General features: G+C 36.0%; 1 protein-coding gene across 1 annotated transcript in view; it reads left to right on the plus strand.

Moving 5' to 3' along the window:
• The window catches only part of LOC108366669 (uncharacterized), a gene marked incomplete at its 3' end in the record, with an annotated part of 44,474 nt that extends 32,560 nt beyond the window's left edge, over nt 1-11,914 (plus strand). The window contains exon 3 of the mRNA XM_017621129.1: nt 11,798-11,914. Within this exon, the coding sequence (XP_017476618.1) occupies nt 11,798-11,914 (117 nt within the window). The remainder of the gene's footprint in view (nt 1-11,797) is intronic.
• Nucleotides 11,915-18,010: the final 6,096 nt, after the last annotated feature.

An 18,010-nucleotide genomic window follows, 5' to 3' on the forward strand; every position in this document is an offset into this window, starting at 1 on the left:
AATATAAATGTACTCCTTTCTCCGTTTCAAAATCTGGCAACCCTAGTCACGTCCTAAGAGACGGCATTCTTCAGCTATAGCGAACAGTTATGCCTGAAAAAAACACTTCCAAAATGCTTTGCTCCACATAGTGCATTCAACGTGAAATGCTTGGAAACAGATGGCAACGCTTCTACCTGAAGTTAAGAAATAAAGCCTTTTTAAAACTATTTCGATTGACACCCATATTGTTATATTTAATTTAACTTATTAAATCATTTGAATTACATTTTTTTGAACAGCCTTGTTGCACATCAACAGGTAAATCGATTTAATTTGATATCTCCCTTTGAAAATCCAACGAACGGTTCGGATCTGATGGTGTCGATTATTAAATAATTTGTGTTTAATTGTTTAACATATGGCAACTCTTTTCGAAAAAATAAAACCAGTTTGCACATCTACAGGCCAAGGCTAGGCTTTACTCTGACACCTAATTTTTGAAAATCGAGCGAACGATGCAGTTCTTTTGTCCTGGACAAAAAATCCCATCGCGTATTTTATATATAGCTTACCTATATATGTATACAGATAACTGCTTACGGAAAAAATTACGATTGTATGCCAGGATCAATTGGTTCATAGGTATGTCATTTTTATTAAACGTTAATGGGTTGAAATAACGAATATCAAGCACGGGCAAAATACAGGAGAATACGACGCAAACTTTGAGCTTCTATTTAATTGCCTCTTTTCTCCAGAGTCTCATTGAAAATTAATTACTTTCGAATCGAAAACAATTATCCAAAGGATATTTAACAATTTTTCGCCTTAGAATAACTACCTCTCAAATCAATAAGAACAAGTCGAATCACAATTGTCTTATTTATTTATAACCAATAAATCGTGTACAAATAATTTACCGTAAATTGACCATGTATATGTAAATGTACACGACAGTGCACAATGACACTTGTGAAAAGATGCATAGCTGCTAACAATAGCTTTATCCAATTTGCCACGTCTGTGACAAATTAAATTCAATTTAAATTAGAATTTCAAAATGAAAATCTTCGGACAAACGTGAAGAGCTCACAGTTGCTAGCCTATAGCCAGCCCCATTGGTGTTAGCACATACGAGCGTACAGGCATGAAAACGTCGCAGAGCACATACATAGAGGAAGAAGCACGCAAAACGTCGATCAACAACTCGTACAATAATTGTCTTTGCATATACATACTTACATACATACATACATACATACATACATATGTAGTTACTTATATCCATATACATAAGCCATGTTTTGCCTAGTTGTGGCGATGAATTGCCTGCTAAACTAAAGATTTATTACGTTTCAATGAGATACGTAAACTAATTGATGGAAATGAAACAAAAAGGCTATTTTCTTCGTCCTTGCCGCTAGCTAGTCTCAGCTACTCAGCTACAGCAACTGTTGCTCCGAACAGCACGACATACAGCAAAATTTAAATTTACGACAAATTGCTGCCGCCCTATATTTATATGTACATAGAGAAATAAGTTAAAATCGAAATAACGATAACGCCAAGAAGATTGAAAGCCATAAGCTGAACAAGTTTAACTCAATTAAAGTAATTAAGTTAAGCCAACATATCAGCATTTGAATAAATTTGCAAGATTGAAGAAATTTGGCTCAAGGATAACGCCTTACATCCTTGCTGTCCAGCATTTGTAATGTTATTTGTAAAGTTATTTGTGGTTTTTTTTTGTATTTAAAATTATTTGCACATATCCATTTAAGTCAGTTTTAGTGGCAAGGCAAACAAATTCTGGAATTTTAAAAGCAGTTCTGGGCATTTTTGTGGGCATATGCTTGTGTGTAAGTTTTTGGCCGATGTTATCCTTTACTTAGTGATATGTCAGTTGATGTTAACACACAAATGTGGAATCTATATTTTATGTCTGCTTCAAATGGAAAATATTATATGTATGGTCTTCGATAGCTTCTTTTAGGAGCCAAATACACTCAGATCTTTTTAGATGTTGCTAGGGCCAATGATCGAATCTGTAGCTCCTTCCATTTGTATAAAACCATCAAGATGCACACCGAAAATTGGAGGAGAAGCTTGGCCAAACAATTGGCAAAAATTTAAGCGCCAAAATATTTGTATGTACATTTGTTGTGTTCTTGATCTGAAATGAATGTCAGTCATTCTAAATTGTGCACTTTCAAAGGGGCATTTTTGCGATTGAAATTAATATGCTGCTACATTGGATTTTTTTTTTAACTATATTATTATTTAGATGTTCGCACAGCCAAAATCTAATTGATATTCATATATGTATTGATATACACAAATTGTCACTAAGAATACCGATATAACTGCCTGCGATTCAGCTGTAAATTGCTGTGTTTAGAGGAGGCAACTAGCAATTATTAATTGTGGCTTTAGGCCTAATTCTTTCCTAGCTCAATAGGAAAACGTACTGGAAAATTAAGTAATAAAGTAATGTCGTTCTTCGTTACGTTTTTTCTTTGATACATGCTTACATGCCTGGACTCCGGTCGGTCTCAATTTAATGCAATTTCAATCTCTCAGCCGTTACTGACAATTCGAAAGTTTTACGATACAGTTACTTTTGTATTACGAGTATACAATTATGTATGTACGTAGCTGTATTAATAACAGTGAAGTCAATACCCTCCCTCCAGTTGAGCTCGGGATTCGCATTTTTATTTATTTATATTAAATTTGTTAGTGCAAATTGCAGAAAAAGTAGAGATTTTAAAGAAAATCGATTCTTCTGACCAAGTTAATAAATGTTCCAAACTAAAAAATAGTTGAAAACAATTGTACGATGCCCCTTAAATGAAAAAAATTTCACTATAAAAATTTGACATATTATAAAAAAAAAATCAACAGAAATAAAAAAAAAAAAATAGTTTTTGGACAAATTTTGAGTATGCAGTTTTATAGAGCATTAAGTTTTAGTACAATTAAGTGGAAGTTGCAAACGTCTAAGAGCCACTTTTTAAATAATTTTTTTTTGCTAACATTTCGAGCACATCTGCATGCTAAATGGGAAATAAAGCGTCCTCTTTGTCTGTGTGGTTTACATTCTTATGAGCAAATTTCACGAGTTGTGACATTTGGTGCCACACTTATCTTAGACAATGCATTATTATCAGTTTTGCATCAAGAACAATATTCCACGGTGAAATTGTTTTTAAATGAAAACTTAAAAAAGATATATGTACTAAACAAAAGTGAAAATAACATTTCATGCTCATATACCCATAATTGTGTATGTAACGTGTATACAGCTTGTTAGATTTACACATATACATTATTATAACATTTCCAATTTTTTTTATGAAATTTATTTTTTTGTTTTGGGGGAATCCTAGAATTTTTTTCAATTAGTTGTTATTATTTAACATTTATTAATTGGAAGAAGAGATACGATTTTCTTTAAAGTTGCAACCTGTTTACGTTGTAATCAAATATAATCTAATAAAAATTTGAATATTCGGGCTCAACTGGTATCTGGCAAATTTTATAAGGTTCCATTAAAAAAAATCTCAAATTGATTGGAAAATTAAATCTCCAATGAATTCTTCTTCTTCTTCTTCTTCTTCTTCTTCTTCTTCTTCTTCTTCATCATATTTGGCACTGTAACCGCTTGAGCTATTTTGGCCGAGTTAAACAAAGCACGCCAGTCGTTTCTTTTCCGTGCCAACTGACGGCAATTGTAAAAGCCAAGTAAAGCCATTTCCTGCTCCACCTGGTCTTTCCAACGCAAAGGAGGCCTTCCTCTTTCTCTGTTACCAGCATCATGGCCCGCGTTGAATACCTTCAGTGCAGGAGCGTTTCTGTCCATTCAAACGAGATGGCCAAGCCAGCTTAGCCGCTGAATTTTAATTCGCTGCACTATGTCTATATCTATGTCTGTATAGCTCATACAGCTCATCGTTAAATCGTCTGCGATATTCGCCGTCGCCAATGCGTAAGGCGCGTAAATCTTCCGCAAAATCTTTCTCTAGAACACTCCAAGAGCCGGCTCATCGGATGTTGTCATTGTCCATGCTTCTGCTCCATATACCAGCACGGGCATGATGAGTGACTTATAGAGTGTGGTTTTCGTACGTCGAGAGACGACTTTACTCCTCAATTTCCTACTCAGTCCAAAGTAGTAGTTGCTGGCAAGAGTGGTTCTGCGTTGAATTTCTATGCGGAAATTATTATCGGTGTTAATGCTGGTTCCCAAGTAAACGATAATCTGTGCATATCATTAAGTTTTGTGCAAAGTAAGAATCTTGCCAACTTTGAAACCATTTTTTTTTTCTTAATTTACTGCAACAAATTACTTATGTATTTGAAATTTCTGCCAGAAACTTAATGTATGTATCTATGAGTTTGTTTAGCACATGCAAATTGTGAAGATATCATTACAAATAGCCAAATGAGTGGCTTCCTTTCCTTATATTTTATCTTTTGCATGTATGTATGAACGCATGTGACATGTATGTAAATATGTGTGTGTATTTATTTTCAGAAGAGCTCTGCATATTAGCACATAGGAATACTTTGTAGGATGTTTTAATATGCAGATCGACTAAAAGAGATTAGCCTTGATGAAATTTATGGCATTTTCATGCATTGCATCTCTATAAAATAATTGGTTTATGTTTGAATTAAATTAATACGATTGCTAAAAAGATTATGTATTTTACACAACAGAAAATGTTAAGTATTTTGTACTAAGAGGATCTATAATGCAAATTTTAATTAACGAAAATGAGCTTACATAATATTGTGTGCATTTTTTGTGTGTGTTTTCCTTTAATATAGTATTTCCCCATATCAGACTATCAGGCAGTGCAAAGGAGCTATTACATATTTTATTTCAAGTTAGGAAAAGAGAAATAGACAACATTTTTAGCTTTTAGAAATTTGTGTTTTTTACATAAATATATTTTTACTATCTATTAACTTATTTATTTCCAAAGTGTAGTTTTCTAGATTTTGGCCTGTACGAAAAAATACAAATCTTTATCAAAAACGGCATTGATAACATTAATGTGTGCATAGTAACTTCTTTCGTCGCAAATTTCGTGAATGATCACGTTTCATCCCTTTGCAGTAGGCAGCCATCACAAAATGTTTCCATTGTTCTTGGTATCTCTCTTTTATAATATCGCCTTGTTCTACGATACAGGATGACTGTGGAAGTGGTGCGCTTTGATGGACCTAACATCCTAAAGTTTAAAGTCTCTCTTTATTCATAATTTCTCAGAAAGTTTTAAGTAACTTCAGCGAACGGTGTCCATGCAGAACGTTCCAGAACGTTTATTCAACTTAAGAAATCGGCATTCCTTATTAATAGTTTTATTTTTTGGGCCATCGAAAATTTTTGAGTTTATCTTTTCGGTTCCCTACAGCAGGAAAGTTTTTCATTAAAACCAGAGACCCATTAGTGTTTAACAACTTGTTTAATAATGTCCAGGTTTTGGTGTCAGCAGGGTAATATAATTGTACATCTTCAACTGTATATACAAAGATGCCCTTCATTTGGCTGGTATATCGAAAGACCCATTTCCAGAAAAAAAGGCCGTGCACATCCGAACAAAAAACAATACCATTTTCCTTTTGCTCTCTTGTACGATAGAACGTCACTTTTTCACCTGACACCAAGAATTTTTTTTCTTGTATCCCTTATAATGTATTTTAATTAAATTTTTGAGTGAAAGGTTTTGGCTTTGTAGACGCTATTCTTTTGAAATAACTGTCACAGCTCACTGCATTGAAGATTTCTGCCAACGAATATGGTAAGGGTCTTCTAGCCTAGACGAGATGAGACGTACGTTCGATTTTAACTCTGCCGTGATAAATAGTAGAGTAGTATGTATTGACTATTTTAAAATTTTCGAATATGACTTAAAATTCATAATCAGCTATCCCAAGAACCTGCAATTGTAGAGTTTTAACGGAATCCAATCGATTATTTTGTCCGCCGTATTGCGTCCGCCATTTGCAATTTCTCCAATCTGAATTCAGATTCGTAATCAATGACCCCGATACCCCCGACTATAAAATTCAAAGTGAATCCGATAAGTTCTAAAAAAAAATCTTCTGCCATGTTGGATCCGCCATTTTTAATATCGAAATTTCGATGGCATATTTGTGATCAGCTACCCTAAAAACTGGTTGACAAATTTATTTACGGATTTACTACACACATGGCGCCGTCTGAGAGTCGCAGCAGTAATTAAGTAATTCCGAGTTTTCAATTCTGCTACATTTTATTTGGTGCATAATAGATTTACGAGTATTTTACGTTAATTTCTATAGCATAGAATTTTGGGCAGAACTTTGGTCCGTTTGGTATGGAATGTCCCATATATATTTTAGGAGTTATCACACACCAAATAACAAACCACTAACAATATCTCGGTGCCAAACCAATTTTTAATTTGTTGCTCTGTTTTTTAATAATATATATATCGATGGTCCTGTGCAATAATTAAAATTCGAAAAATAAAATGTCTTTATACTGTTAAATGTCGCATGCCCCTACTGCTTGTCTGATCCATGTCGAATGCTTACGACTAACTGCAATAACCCCTATTACCTACTTCAGCAAGAATTATACATGGATTAGACAAGGATTAGAAACACAAGACACTTAACAGTGGGACGGGATTTGAATTTTTTGAATTTTTAATAATGTCGTTATTGCAGAGGGCCATCGATATTATATTTCCAGAAATAAGCCATAAATAAAAATGTTGGAATTTAAGTAGCAACCACACATATTTGGCCGTATGAATAAAAACCATTACTGGATTTACACTAGGCAAAAATGGCAAAAATGACAAATGACAAAGTTGGGTATTAAAAAATATTCGTGTCGTTACGTTACAAAAATTGCCATTAAGTTCATTTCCAAATGGCATATATTTTTTGCCATTTCAATGCCTAGTGGAAATTTGGTGTAAGAAATTGCTTTTTCTTGAAATTTCAAACCTTTTGCTTAAATTTATTTGAATAAATCGAGTAAAAGGTTCCATATTAAAAAAAAGCAATTGCTTAGTTTGTATTCATATGCCTTCCCTTGCATACTTATTTAGAACATTTACAAATATGTGTACAACAACTGGCAATGATAGTTTAATGAACTCGTATCTCTTCATTTAGACATGCTTTCAAAAGTAATGTCTTAATCAGATATGCTGATACTAGCAACAAGTGATGTAATCATTCAATGAAATACACTTCTGCGTTCTTATTACTTGTGGCAAGAACGAATGTCACTCATACGCCATGTCATATCACAGACTCATCTGTTTTGGAAGTTGAAAGTTCTAAAATATCAGCACATACAATAGAATATAAATGGGAATACTTCATGGCTGCGTATATGTACATTTACATGTGGGCGTACACCTCTATATCTGCGCGTCTATTGCCACAGGCTGTACGTACATAAAGTTATTTCTTAATGCAGGCAAGATTCTAACTTATTTTCTTGCAATATACAGTTTTGAACGAATTCAGTGTCGAAAATTACTGACCTAATTTAGATTGCTGAATTAGTTTCAGTCTTAAAAAAGTTTGTATAGAAACAAATATTTTGGATAGGGCCTTTTCACTTAAAAGTAACGCGCTAGCAATTGAGCTTTTCACAAATTCGATATGCGAATTAATTATGAGCATTATAACATATGTACATGGAAAATGTGCCATCAGGGCTCATAAATAATCTGAATGCATGTAGATTTGCTCGTAATCTATATAATACACTACACTACACATGCACACATGCACCTACATACTCACACAAGTGCTTGAAGGTGAAACACTGCGCATTGCAGTGTTGGACTGAAGTAAATCACAAATTAATATATTCATGGGGAATTTTGCAATAACTGACATACCATAATTAGAGACAGCATCGCAGTGGAGCGAGCAGTGTTATGCCGTCAGATTTGGTTGGCTTTGAGGCATATTATATATGTTGTGTTTTTTTGTTGTTCTCACTGCGGTTGATAGCCCTGCAAGGAAAGCTACTGGCTGTGAACTAGAATACTACTGGTTTACTTTTCCATTCTTTTTCAATGTTAGTGAGTGGTATTTTTAATATGGCGGTGTCCTACGAGATATCAATTGTCAGGTTATGCATCAGCATCTACTATAGAAATACCAGTAGCATCATAACAATTGACTCGAGATAGATATGGACAAATATATACATAAATGATCAGAATAAAAAATAAATCGATTAAGTGATGACTATATGTCCACCCGTCCGTCCGTCTGTCCACCTGTGCACACGATAACTCGCGTAAAAGTTGAGACATCTTAACGAAACTTAGTATGTGTACTTCTTTTTATTGTAGAACGGTACTGAAAATGGGAAAAATCGGACAATGACCACGCCTACCTCCCATAAAGAGGTAGTTTCCAGAAATACGAAAACTGCTATATTTTAGTAACTACTTAAGCCTATTCACTAAAAACTTTTATTTAAAATGAACTTAGACGAAAATAAGAATATTATAAATTTTTGATACGTTTATGATAAAATCTTGGAAAATGGGCGTGGTACCGCCTACTTATGACCACATATGTGTATATCGGTAACCGTACGAGCAATCTCTATCAAACTTCCAGTGATTATTGTGCTTGCCACATAAAAGCAAGACGCTGAAAGTTATTGAAATGTATATAAGTTTATCGAAGATTTTTGAAATAGGGTTCTTCGAAATTGTCGAACTGGTAGGCCATCGCTTTAGCACATTCTGGTTAATGAACTGGTATTTTTACTGACTGGTTTGGCTTTTCACTGCAGGGAGTATATGAGCAAACCCATGAGCACTTATACATACATATCGCTCATTTACTTCAATAGTTTCATAATCCAAATTTGCAAATATGGTATGTACTAATTTTTACTATGGGAGTACATATAAATTCAAAGCTTAAAAGCCGTTTTCTCAAGTTTTAATTTTTTCCAGTTATGACATTATTGAAGTAAATGAACAACATGTGTATTCAGACATACATACATATGCATAAGTCTTATATATATTTTCGGTGACAATGGCGCTGATAAACATGTTGCCCAAGGCATTAACATCGATTCCACTTGTCATTTTAGGTGTGAAGTATAAGCTATATATACACATATACATATACATATACATATGCATATACATATACATATACATGTATAATTACATATGCAACACCAAGCAAATTTATGCGCAATTTATGTTTATGCATATGGAAAAACTATGCACACATACATATATGCTGATAACTTTATCTACATATACGCAAGCATCACTTGGCCACATGTTGCTGCAGAAAATACAAATACAAGTTTATCTGAGTACATATATGTAGGCGTGTATAAACATAAATTTGATGCTACCCTGCAGTAAAAATTAGAGACAGTCTGGCAAAGCGCTAGTGCCAAACTACATATTTTAGAACTATCGCTCAACTAGTGCAAAACGGCTGCAGAGCGGGAAGGTAGAAATTTGTGGTGTAGTGTACACATTCTTACTTCTCGTACAATACGAAATTTAGCTCAGCGAGAAGACCTCCGACTCAAACATCTTCGGTCAAATGGCTTTTCAGATTTAATGAATTTAAATCGTTGCGTCCCGCTTACAACAAATTCCTTTTGTCCAATAAACGATGTATAAAACTTGGAATCTCTAAACGAAAAGAAGGGGGAAAAAATCAAAAAATCGAATATTAAAGACGTTCTCTTATAAAAAAAAAACAAAACGTCCGAAATGGAACCGGTTAAAAAAACTAGTTGCAAAGTTGCAGTTGAAGGCATTGCTTGGGTATTGAGCTAGAACTAGTACTGTCGGCGAAGGGTCTAGAGTTCTACGCTAGTTCTGAGCTAGACAAATTTTCTGCAGGGTATTGCTTCTAGTTGTTCGTATGCAGCTGTTGCATTTTTTTTATCTGTATATGCACACATGCACATACATATGTATATACTTTTATATATGTATGTGTTACTGTCTTCGCGCAAATCATATGCAGATTATCATAGCTCATAAATATTTAGGATGCTCTTATTAGATTTATCTCATTTGCCAACCATTCGAATCTTTTTGTGTGGAAAGCAAAATGTTTTAATTAATAAAGATTTTTGTGGTTAGAATCATTATTTTCCGCAGTAATAAATTTTATGTTAGAAATTATTTATTGCATTTGAAATAAGCTAAATGTTGCTCGCCGCGTTTACTATAAAAAGTGTACAGGCATAATAATAAAAATACATACATACTTAATATACATAAATGCCTCATAAAAAAGCTCCTGCTTTCCAATATGGTTCAAATTATTTGCCCAATCTTATCTGTTCCGCTATAATACCAATGTTTTTTGCACGTTGTCGAAAATAAACCCAAAAAAAATTTCCAGTGTCAATTCAATATTGTAAGTATGGAGTATTTGTCTACANCATAAAATACACTTTTCCATCTATAGGAATCTTTTTAACTCCGGTTTTTTCTCGCTAAGAAATAAAAGTTTAAACAATGCTGTTAGAGGAAAAATGTGACCATTTAACAATTTCTTGATAATGACAGTTGCACAGTTAACATTTTAAAATAAGGTAAGCACCTTACTAAATATATAAGAGATCTCTAAAATTACTTCACATACCGATATACACACACTAGTATGGTCTAAAAATGCCTGCATAAAAATTAAAGTCGGAATTTTTATGCTCTCACCTCCTAAGATTTTCTAAGCCCCTATATTTTTAATTTTGAGATAAAAAAATATTTAGAGGTCGCTCCAAGCGCTCAAAGTTTTCCATGCATTTTATATGGGGAAAATCAACTTACCGTAGAAATGGTAAGAACCCTTGAAAATATATTTTTCCACCGGAAAGCTCTTTTTCTCTTTAAGAGATTCCCCAGAATAATGCCCGATTATTTTTTTACCATTTTTTCATAGTAACTATATTTGATAAGTCTGCCAAAACCCATAGAAAATGCCAGAAAATGCAAGATAAATAAATCACATTTAGTATTAAAAAATGGTTAAATAAACAATTGGTATATTGCTATTGGAAGTCTCATGAAGACAACCAGAGTATTCCGTTTTTTTTAAGAATACAATACCATTTCCACGAAAAGTTGTTTTTCCCCATATAAAATACATGGAAAACTTTGAGCGCTTTGAGCGACCTCTAAATATTTTTTGAATTCCAAAAAAAAAAAAATAGTAGGGGTATACTTTTTTCGATATAGAATAAGTAATCCTAGGGGGCGAGAGCATTAAAATTCCGACTTTTCTTATTTTGGACCACCCTAATGTACACATACATATATGAAAGCTGTGATCTGTGCCACGTAGACCGCAAAGCAACTAACCTACGTGAGAGCAAAGTGAAAAGCCAAAACAAATAGCTTAACAGAGGTGAACGTTTAATTTAATCATGATAAATAGTTTTAGGCATTACTTGCGGCACTGATGTGGAAAACGATTATTTTCCTTCAATGCCATATAAACCAACAATGCAAATGCAAATAAATAATTAATTTGCTGGTTGAATTGCCTTCAAAATAGCCAACTGCTTGATATTTCTTGCCCTCAGCCAATTTATACAGTGCTTAAGAAATTTACATTAAATGCAGCTTATTTAGAATTTAGCGAATACATTTTCGTGAATAAACTTATATACATACATACATATGTATGTACATTGAATACACATTTATGAACGTCCTTTTCATTCAAACAATTATGCAAATCTTCCTAATTAATGCGTTCCTTTTGTTTTTCCTTTCGTTTGCAGTCGGCGCGTCAACTAATCTAATGAGCAAACACGAACCAATGTTTATTTCACGCTCGGAGACATTCAAATTTGTTGCTGGCGATACAATACGATTGCCCTGTGAAGTTGCAAATACAGGTGAGTTCATTAATATTAATTTTACCAGTTTTATTTGAAAAAAAAAACAAACTGATAATTATAATAATCCCCTTTAAATCTGCTTGGCGTAAATTACTTATGTGTATGTATATACATAATAATGTAGACTAATTTTCGTGGACTTACGATTATCATAAAAGAGCTAAAAAAACGGTGATTGGGGCTGTAAAATCATTGGAATTAAAAACTAGTTGGAGTGTATTATTGAGTGTTGTTGTGCATATGACGTGCAGCTTAGTCGATTTTATTTTCACTTAAAATTGAGCCCGTCAAATGCACACAGAATCTATGTTATTGGTGTACATATATATATATTTCCAAGCGCTTGTGAGAATGAAATTTTCACCTTTTGCGATTCATTGCGTATGCCTAGTCTCTCTTCTAAATTTAGTCATTAAAACACTGATGCACAAAAGGAGGAATTGACATACGTATGTAAGTACATACATATGTACATACATACATATCGGTGTGAACTTCAAAAACGTAGCTTTAGGCTATGGAGCGAATAAGTGGGGAAAAAGTAAATGAGATGGACATACATACACAGAGCTAAAATAAAACGAAGTTAATTGTAAATATGTATGCGCATCATTTGCATATGCGAGAGCCATGAAAGTAACACATATGTATGTATGTTGGCCAACTGTGCAGTTGGGTTAACATGCATACAAGTAGTATGTGCTCATGTGTTCAAGCACATATAGATATATATATTATGGAGGGTAATTTTTTTATTATGCGCGTCTATCATAGCAGGATTCTGCGTATAATTCTAAGCAAATTTTCTGAAGAAACTATGAGTCTAAAATGACAAAAAATTTCATTGTTGCGCCCCTTAGTGGAAGTTTTAAGAAAAATATAAGTTCAGATATAGATTCCTCGTATACAAATTGACTCGCTCTAATATACATACATATTTTATACACCAACAGACATGATGAATGTGAGAGGAAATGAACACATCAAAAGCTTTTGCAGGTTATTTATTTTCAAAAAAACTCATTAAAAAAAAATCATGAACAAGTCCGTAAGCAGCGACAACGAAAGCCCTAAGCCATTTCAACGACAGCCGATTCTACGTACGGGAATGACTCCGGTTTTACCTGACCAAGCGCTGTGGTTTCGTCGATCTAACCCCGTTTAGGTCAGCGAAGTATCTCAGAAGTTGTTCGTACATAGGACTACATTTACTACGTGTTCTTCTACTCAGGGCTAGCATCGGGTCAAACCCAGGGTCAGAAACATACACCTGCTGTGTATGCCAGAGACGACTACACCCCAACTCCACCTCAGTCAAGTGCAATGCTTGCGACGGGTGGAATCACCTCAGAGTCTTTTCAGGCCTACGGACTCATTGGCAGTGCAATCACATCATTTGTGGCCCCCTGCTGCTCAAACAGAGCAGCCTCCACCCGAGATTGGACGAAGAACTTCCGAGGGCCCGCGTTGCGCTGCATGGTCGCAAACCCAAATTGCGATACCACCCACTACCACCAAATGGCGGCACCTTCCACAGCAGCGCACACAGCCAATGGCGGCAAGGCAACACAAATTTCTCACACGCCGCATAACAGCACATCTGCCGAACCACACGAAGTTCCTTCAATTCAATTGTAACGGACTTCAGAGCAAGATCGAGGAGATAACCGTCTTCATGGGAAGACATGGTATATTTATAGCTGCGGTCCAAGAGACGAAGTTGCACAGCAATTCAACATCGCCAGACATAACAATAGTCAGCATTGGTCTGATAAACAGTGTATCATGGCGACCTATTCTGACTTTGGCATCAGACCATCTGCCCATAGTCATCTCGATCGATAAACCAACCGACTTTGCTTCCGCCGAACACCGGACCTATATCAAATTTTGTAAAGCTGATTGGAAAGGCTTCGCGGAATTTAGTGAGAGCACCTTCCCCACACCAACCGACGTGAACGTGAGTTTCCCAGAGTTGTCACTGCTGCTGCAGCTCGCTTCGTACCAGCGGGATGCATTACAGACCCCCGTCCAAAATTCCCTGCTAAAGCGGCTGTTCTAGCTGATCCTCATATCAGGGATCTCAACGCGGCAGATTGTGAACGTACATAATCCGGAATGCCCAATCCGATGAAGAACGACAACAGGGTCGAAATTTCTTTCGGCGACAATGCTTCGTCGCACCCGGAGCGATGCGCGAGCTCTTTTAGCCGGCAATTTATACTGCATCCCCCGGCGGACAAATCCAAGCGTCGAGTAACCAGAAAGCAGCACCAATTGCCAATAACCTGTGCCCCTCTTGCTTTCACTAGCACACTTTGGGTCCTACGGGAGTAACGTACCTAATTGAGGTCCTCCATCTGTCAGTGGCCACATTATCATCATTCCAGAAGAGGGGGAGGGTGGTCTCACTGCTCTAACCTGGGAAACCAGCCAACGAAGGAGAGTCTTATCGTTCGATAACACTCCTTTCCCCGGTAGCGAAGGCACTAGAGGCCTTGCTACTCCCGTACTTCACGAACCACCTGACCCCAGGGAAGCATCAGCATGGATTCCGTATAGTGCACAGTACAAAAACAGCACATAACGCCATAAATTCGCAGATAGCACGTGGCCTAAACCGCACTTCGGACAGCAACTGAATGTCTTCTGATGTCACAATAACACCTGCATAACGCGGCGAAAATGTTCCCCATAAAGGAGCACAACATAATGCTTAGAGAGCAATTATTAGTAGGGAGCCACAGACGTGGACACCCGAACAGACACTTGCTTGCAGAGGAGCCCTCGCCGAGGCATGTCAGAAGACATCTATACGAACTGACGAACGAAATCCATAGGTTCATTAAAAAACCACATCAGCTTATCGACAGGCCCTGAGGGGCATTCGCAGGGAGTCAGTCTCGAGTTATGTAGACTCCAGACCAGTGAATGCCGTTCTAGGCACACAACCGCCGAACATCGACGAGATGGAGCTTCATCTGCCTCGGGAGACTAGAACCACAATAGCCCAACTTTGCTCTGGCTACTGCAGCAGGTTAAACTCAGACCTGAGCAGATTAGGCGAAGATGTGCCAAATGAGTGTCCGGCATGCGGAGTGATATCCCACGACTCGGAATATCTCTTCATATGCCCGGAAAACCCGACACTGCTAACGCCTTTGCCCCTGTGGACCGACCCCATCGAGGCTGCACGCTTCTTAGGGCTTCCGTTAGTTGAGCTTGACGACAACGACTGAGATATTAACCGATCTGGGTGGGGCTGTTGTAGCCGCTACAACAACAATAATCCCCGAGTAACAAGTTTCAAGTGAATCCAATCGTTTTTTAAAACGCTTTCCGTCATATTGGGTCGATTATATTAGATTTCAAAAAAAGCCACTTAACCTATTTATTTTACCAGGAATAATTTTGGAGATAGGGGTGCTTCAGTTGACGAATAATGCCTCATATATAAATATGTATGCTTGTGTGTATCAATCTTCGTTATAAAATTGCTTGTTAAAAAATAATCTACTCTTACTTCACATATGTATGTATGTATTAACCTCTTCCTGGCAGGCAATTTTGCTTTTTTTTCAGCTCCGTGCAAGTCAAACTCAACGAACGAAAGTGTAGAGAAAAAGCAATTTGGCATATTTAACGCCGTTTTAACATAAAAGTAAATCGCTTTTTGGTTTATGAAAGGAATTTCTTTGTACTTACAAAAGTATTTTGCGTACACTTTTATTTGCTTTTTTCGCAACTTGATTATCCCGAGCTGCTTGTTATAAAGTACATACATACATATTCACTTGCACTTGAATATACATAAATACATACTCAAAGTGTATGTTATCTACTTAAAAAGTCAAAAGTACTATTAATTCGCTCATAGCAAGGCTTAACCTCGGCGAAATGTTTACGCAACATCACTTCCGTTGAGTCTTGCTCTTGGCACTTCATCATTTCAAGCCGATGTGAAGCTACACTGTTCGTGGACGCAATAAGGCATAAAAAATAATTGAAATGAGTTTTTTAAAGACTACCTTGTAAATATCGCATATCGCTTATCACGTTTATCGTTTACGGTGAGTTATCAAAAACGTTGCGAATGCGTTGCTAAAGCATACAAAATGAAGAGAAAAGCATACATTGGCACTGCAATGTCAGATACTTGACAGCGGTAGATATGTATGTATATGTTGCTTGCATGTATGTAAGTACAATAGGGTCGTCCAAAAATGCATGTGAAATAGTAAAGTGGGAATTTTTATGCTCTCACCGCTAGGATTGTTCTATAGCGAAAAAAATTTACCCCTGTTTTTTATTTTGAAATCAAAAAATATTTAGAGGCTGCTCGAAGTGTTATATATATATATTTTATATGGGAAATAACCGTTCGTAGAAATGGTATAGAATTCTTAAAAATCAATATTTTTCGATCTCTTTCTCTTCAGGAGATTCCCAATAATAATATATAATTATTTTTTAACCATTTTATCATAGTAACTTTATTATATTGGTCAGCCAAAAACTCCAGAAAATGTCAGATAATGTATTGGGGGCCATTAAAATACCTTTAGTATTAAAAAAAGCAGGCGCACTTACTTACGATAAAAATAACGGTATATTTTTTCGATATTGAACAATCCTAGGGAGTGAGAGCATAAAAATTCCGACTTTACTTTTTCACATCGATTTTTGGACCACCCTAATGCACATACATATGTATCCGTGTTGGTTTGCATCATATTAAATATACTTCTGATGGTTTTTGTCTAAGATTTACCGTTATTGGTTTGTCATATGCCGCATGACGAATTGACGAAAATGATCTATTTAAATTTATACGTCAATCAATTTTATTACTTGGTCCATAAAATGCCAATGAAATTTATGTAAGTTGAGCAAAGTAAAATATATTTATGAGAGAAAGGTAAGCAAAAGCTGAAATAATCTTCCTAGATGATTGACAAAATATGAGTTTTGGAAACCTTAATTTTATAGATTTATTTTAAGTATCAAATCATACAAGAAAATTTGCATCTGTAAGTATATTTGGTTGTTACTTGAGTAAGTTCATGTTTCTACGTATTTGTTGCCTATTTGTACAAACAGCATATCCCTCGTAAATCTGCGTAACACAATGCAGATCTCTACCGCAAGAATCTATGTTGAGCTTTCCCACTGGCACCCTAAGAGAAGACGACTTCGGCCGAGATTTTCACTAAAATTTGTAAAGGTCCATTTGAGAGCTCATAAACATTAAGGCTCTTCAAAACCAGAGAATCCCCTATAATAGCGGAACTGTCTACTTTCAGGATTTCAAACAGACAACTTTGTAGGAATCTTGAAGTGAAGCTGAAGCTCCACTTAAATTTCCATTTTTCATGCATTTCAGTCACAAGAGAAGCTTCCGATTTGGGAACGGGCCATTGTGGCATCGCTTGCTGAATATGAGTCGCCATTTTTGGACGATATTGTCTTTCAAGTCAACGGGGCCAGTGGGTATTATACCTGCCAAGTTGCAAAAGACTTTGAGATGTTGTGTAACTGGCTAGCTGCTGCGCTAATTGAGATGGGTGAGGCTATACCAGCAGGTATTGAAGGGTGGTAAACGGAGCGTTTGTACCGAATACCGGCAAAAGGATTCACATCTCTCTTAAGGATTTCAGGTCAATTAGTGTCTTTGTTTTTGTATCAGAAGATCTACTATTAGAAACAAGATTCCTTTTGATTGTCTATCAGGAGCTGAGAATGCGTATATTGGTCAGCCTATACCGCCCTGTTCACGATCGTTAAGTCGATAGAGAAAAGCAGCAGTGATAAAGACTTCACTTTGGATCTCCTCCTTGACACGAACAACGACGACTTTTAACAATGTCGTCAAATGCCTAGGTAAGTTTGGAGGTGATATGTACCTAGCTAAGCTAATGTTAGTGCTCTTAACTCTTCCCTCAATCTAAGGCATTGATCTGGAGCTTTCTGCTGGATTCACGTACTTGGAGTTGATTCTAGATGTAAAGCTATCATGGAAGCCTTAAACTAACCTTCATGGGCTCGGGATTGAAAACTTACGTATCCGCTCGGAAGTCTACATTTGCAGCTTAA

This window comes from Rhagoletis zephyria, unplaced genomic scaffold (genome assembly GCF_001687245.7).
Source record: "Rhagoletis zephyria isolate East Lansing unplaced genomic scaffold, Rhagoletis_zephyria_1.1 Rzeph_scaffold_02367, whole genome shotgun sequence".
NCBI lineage: Eukaryota > Metazoa > Arthropoda > Insecta > Diptera > Tephritidae > Rhagoletis > Rhagoletis zephyria.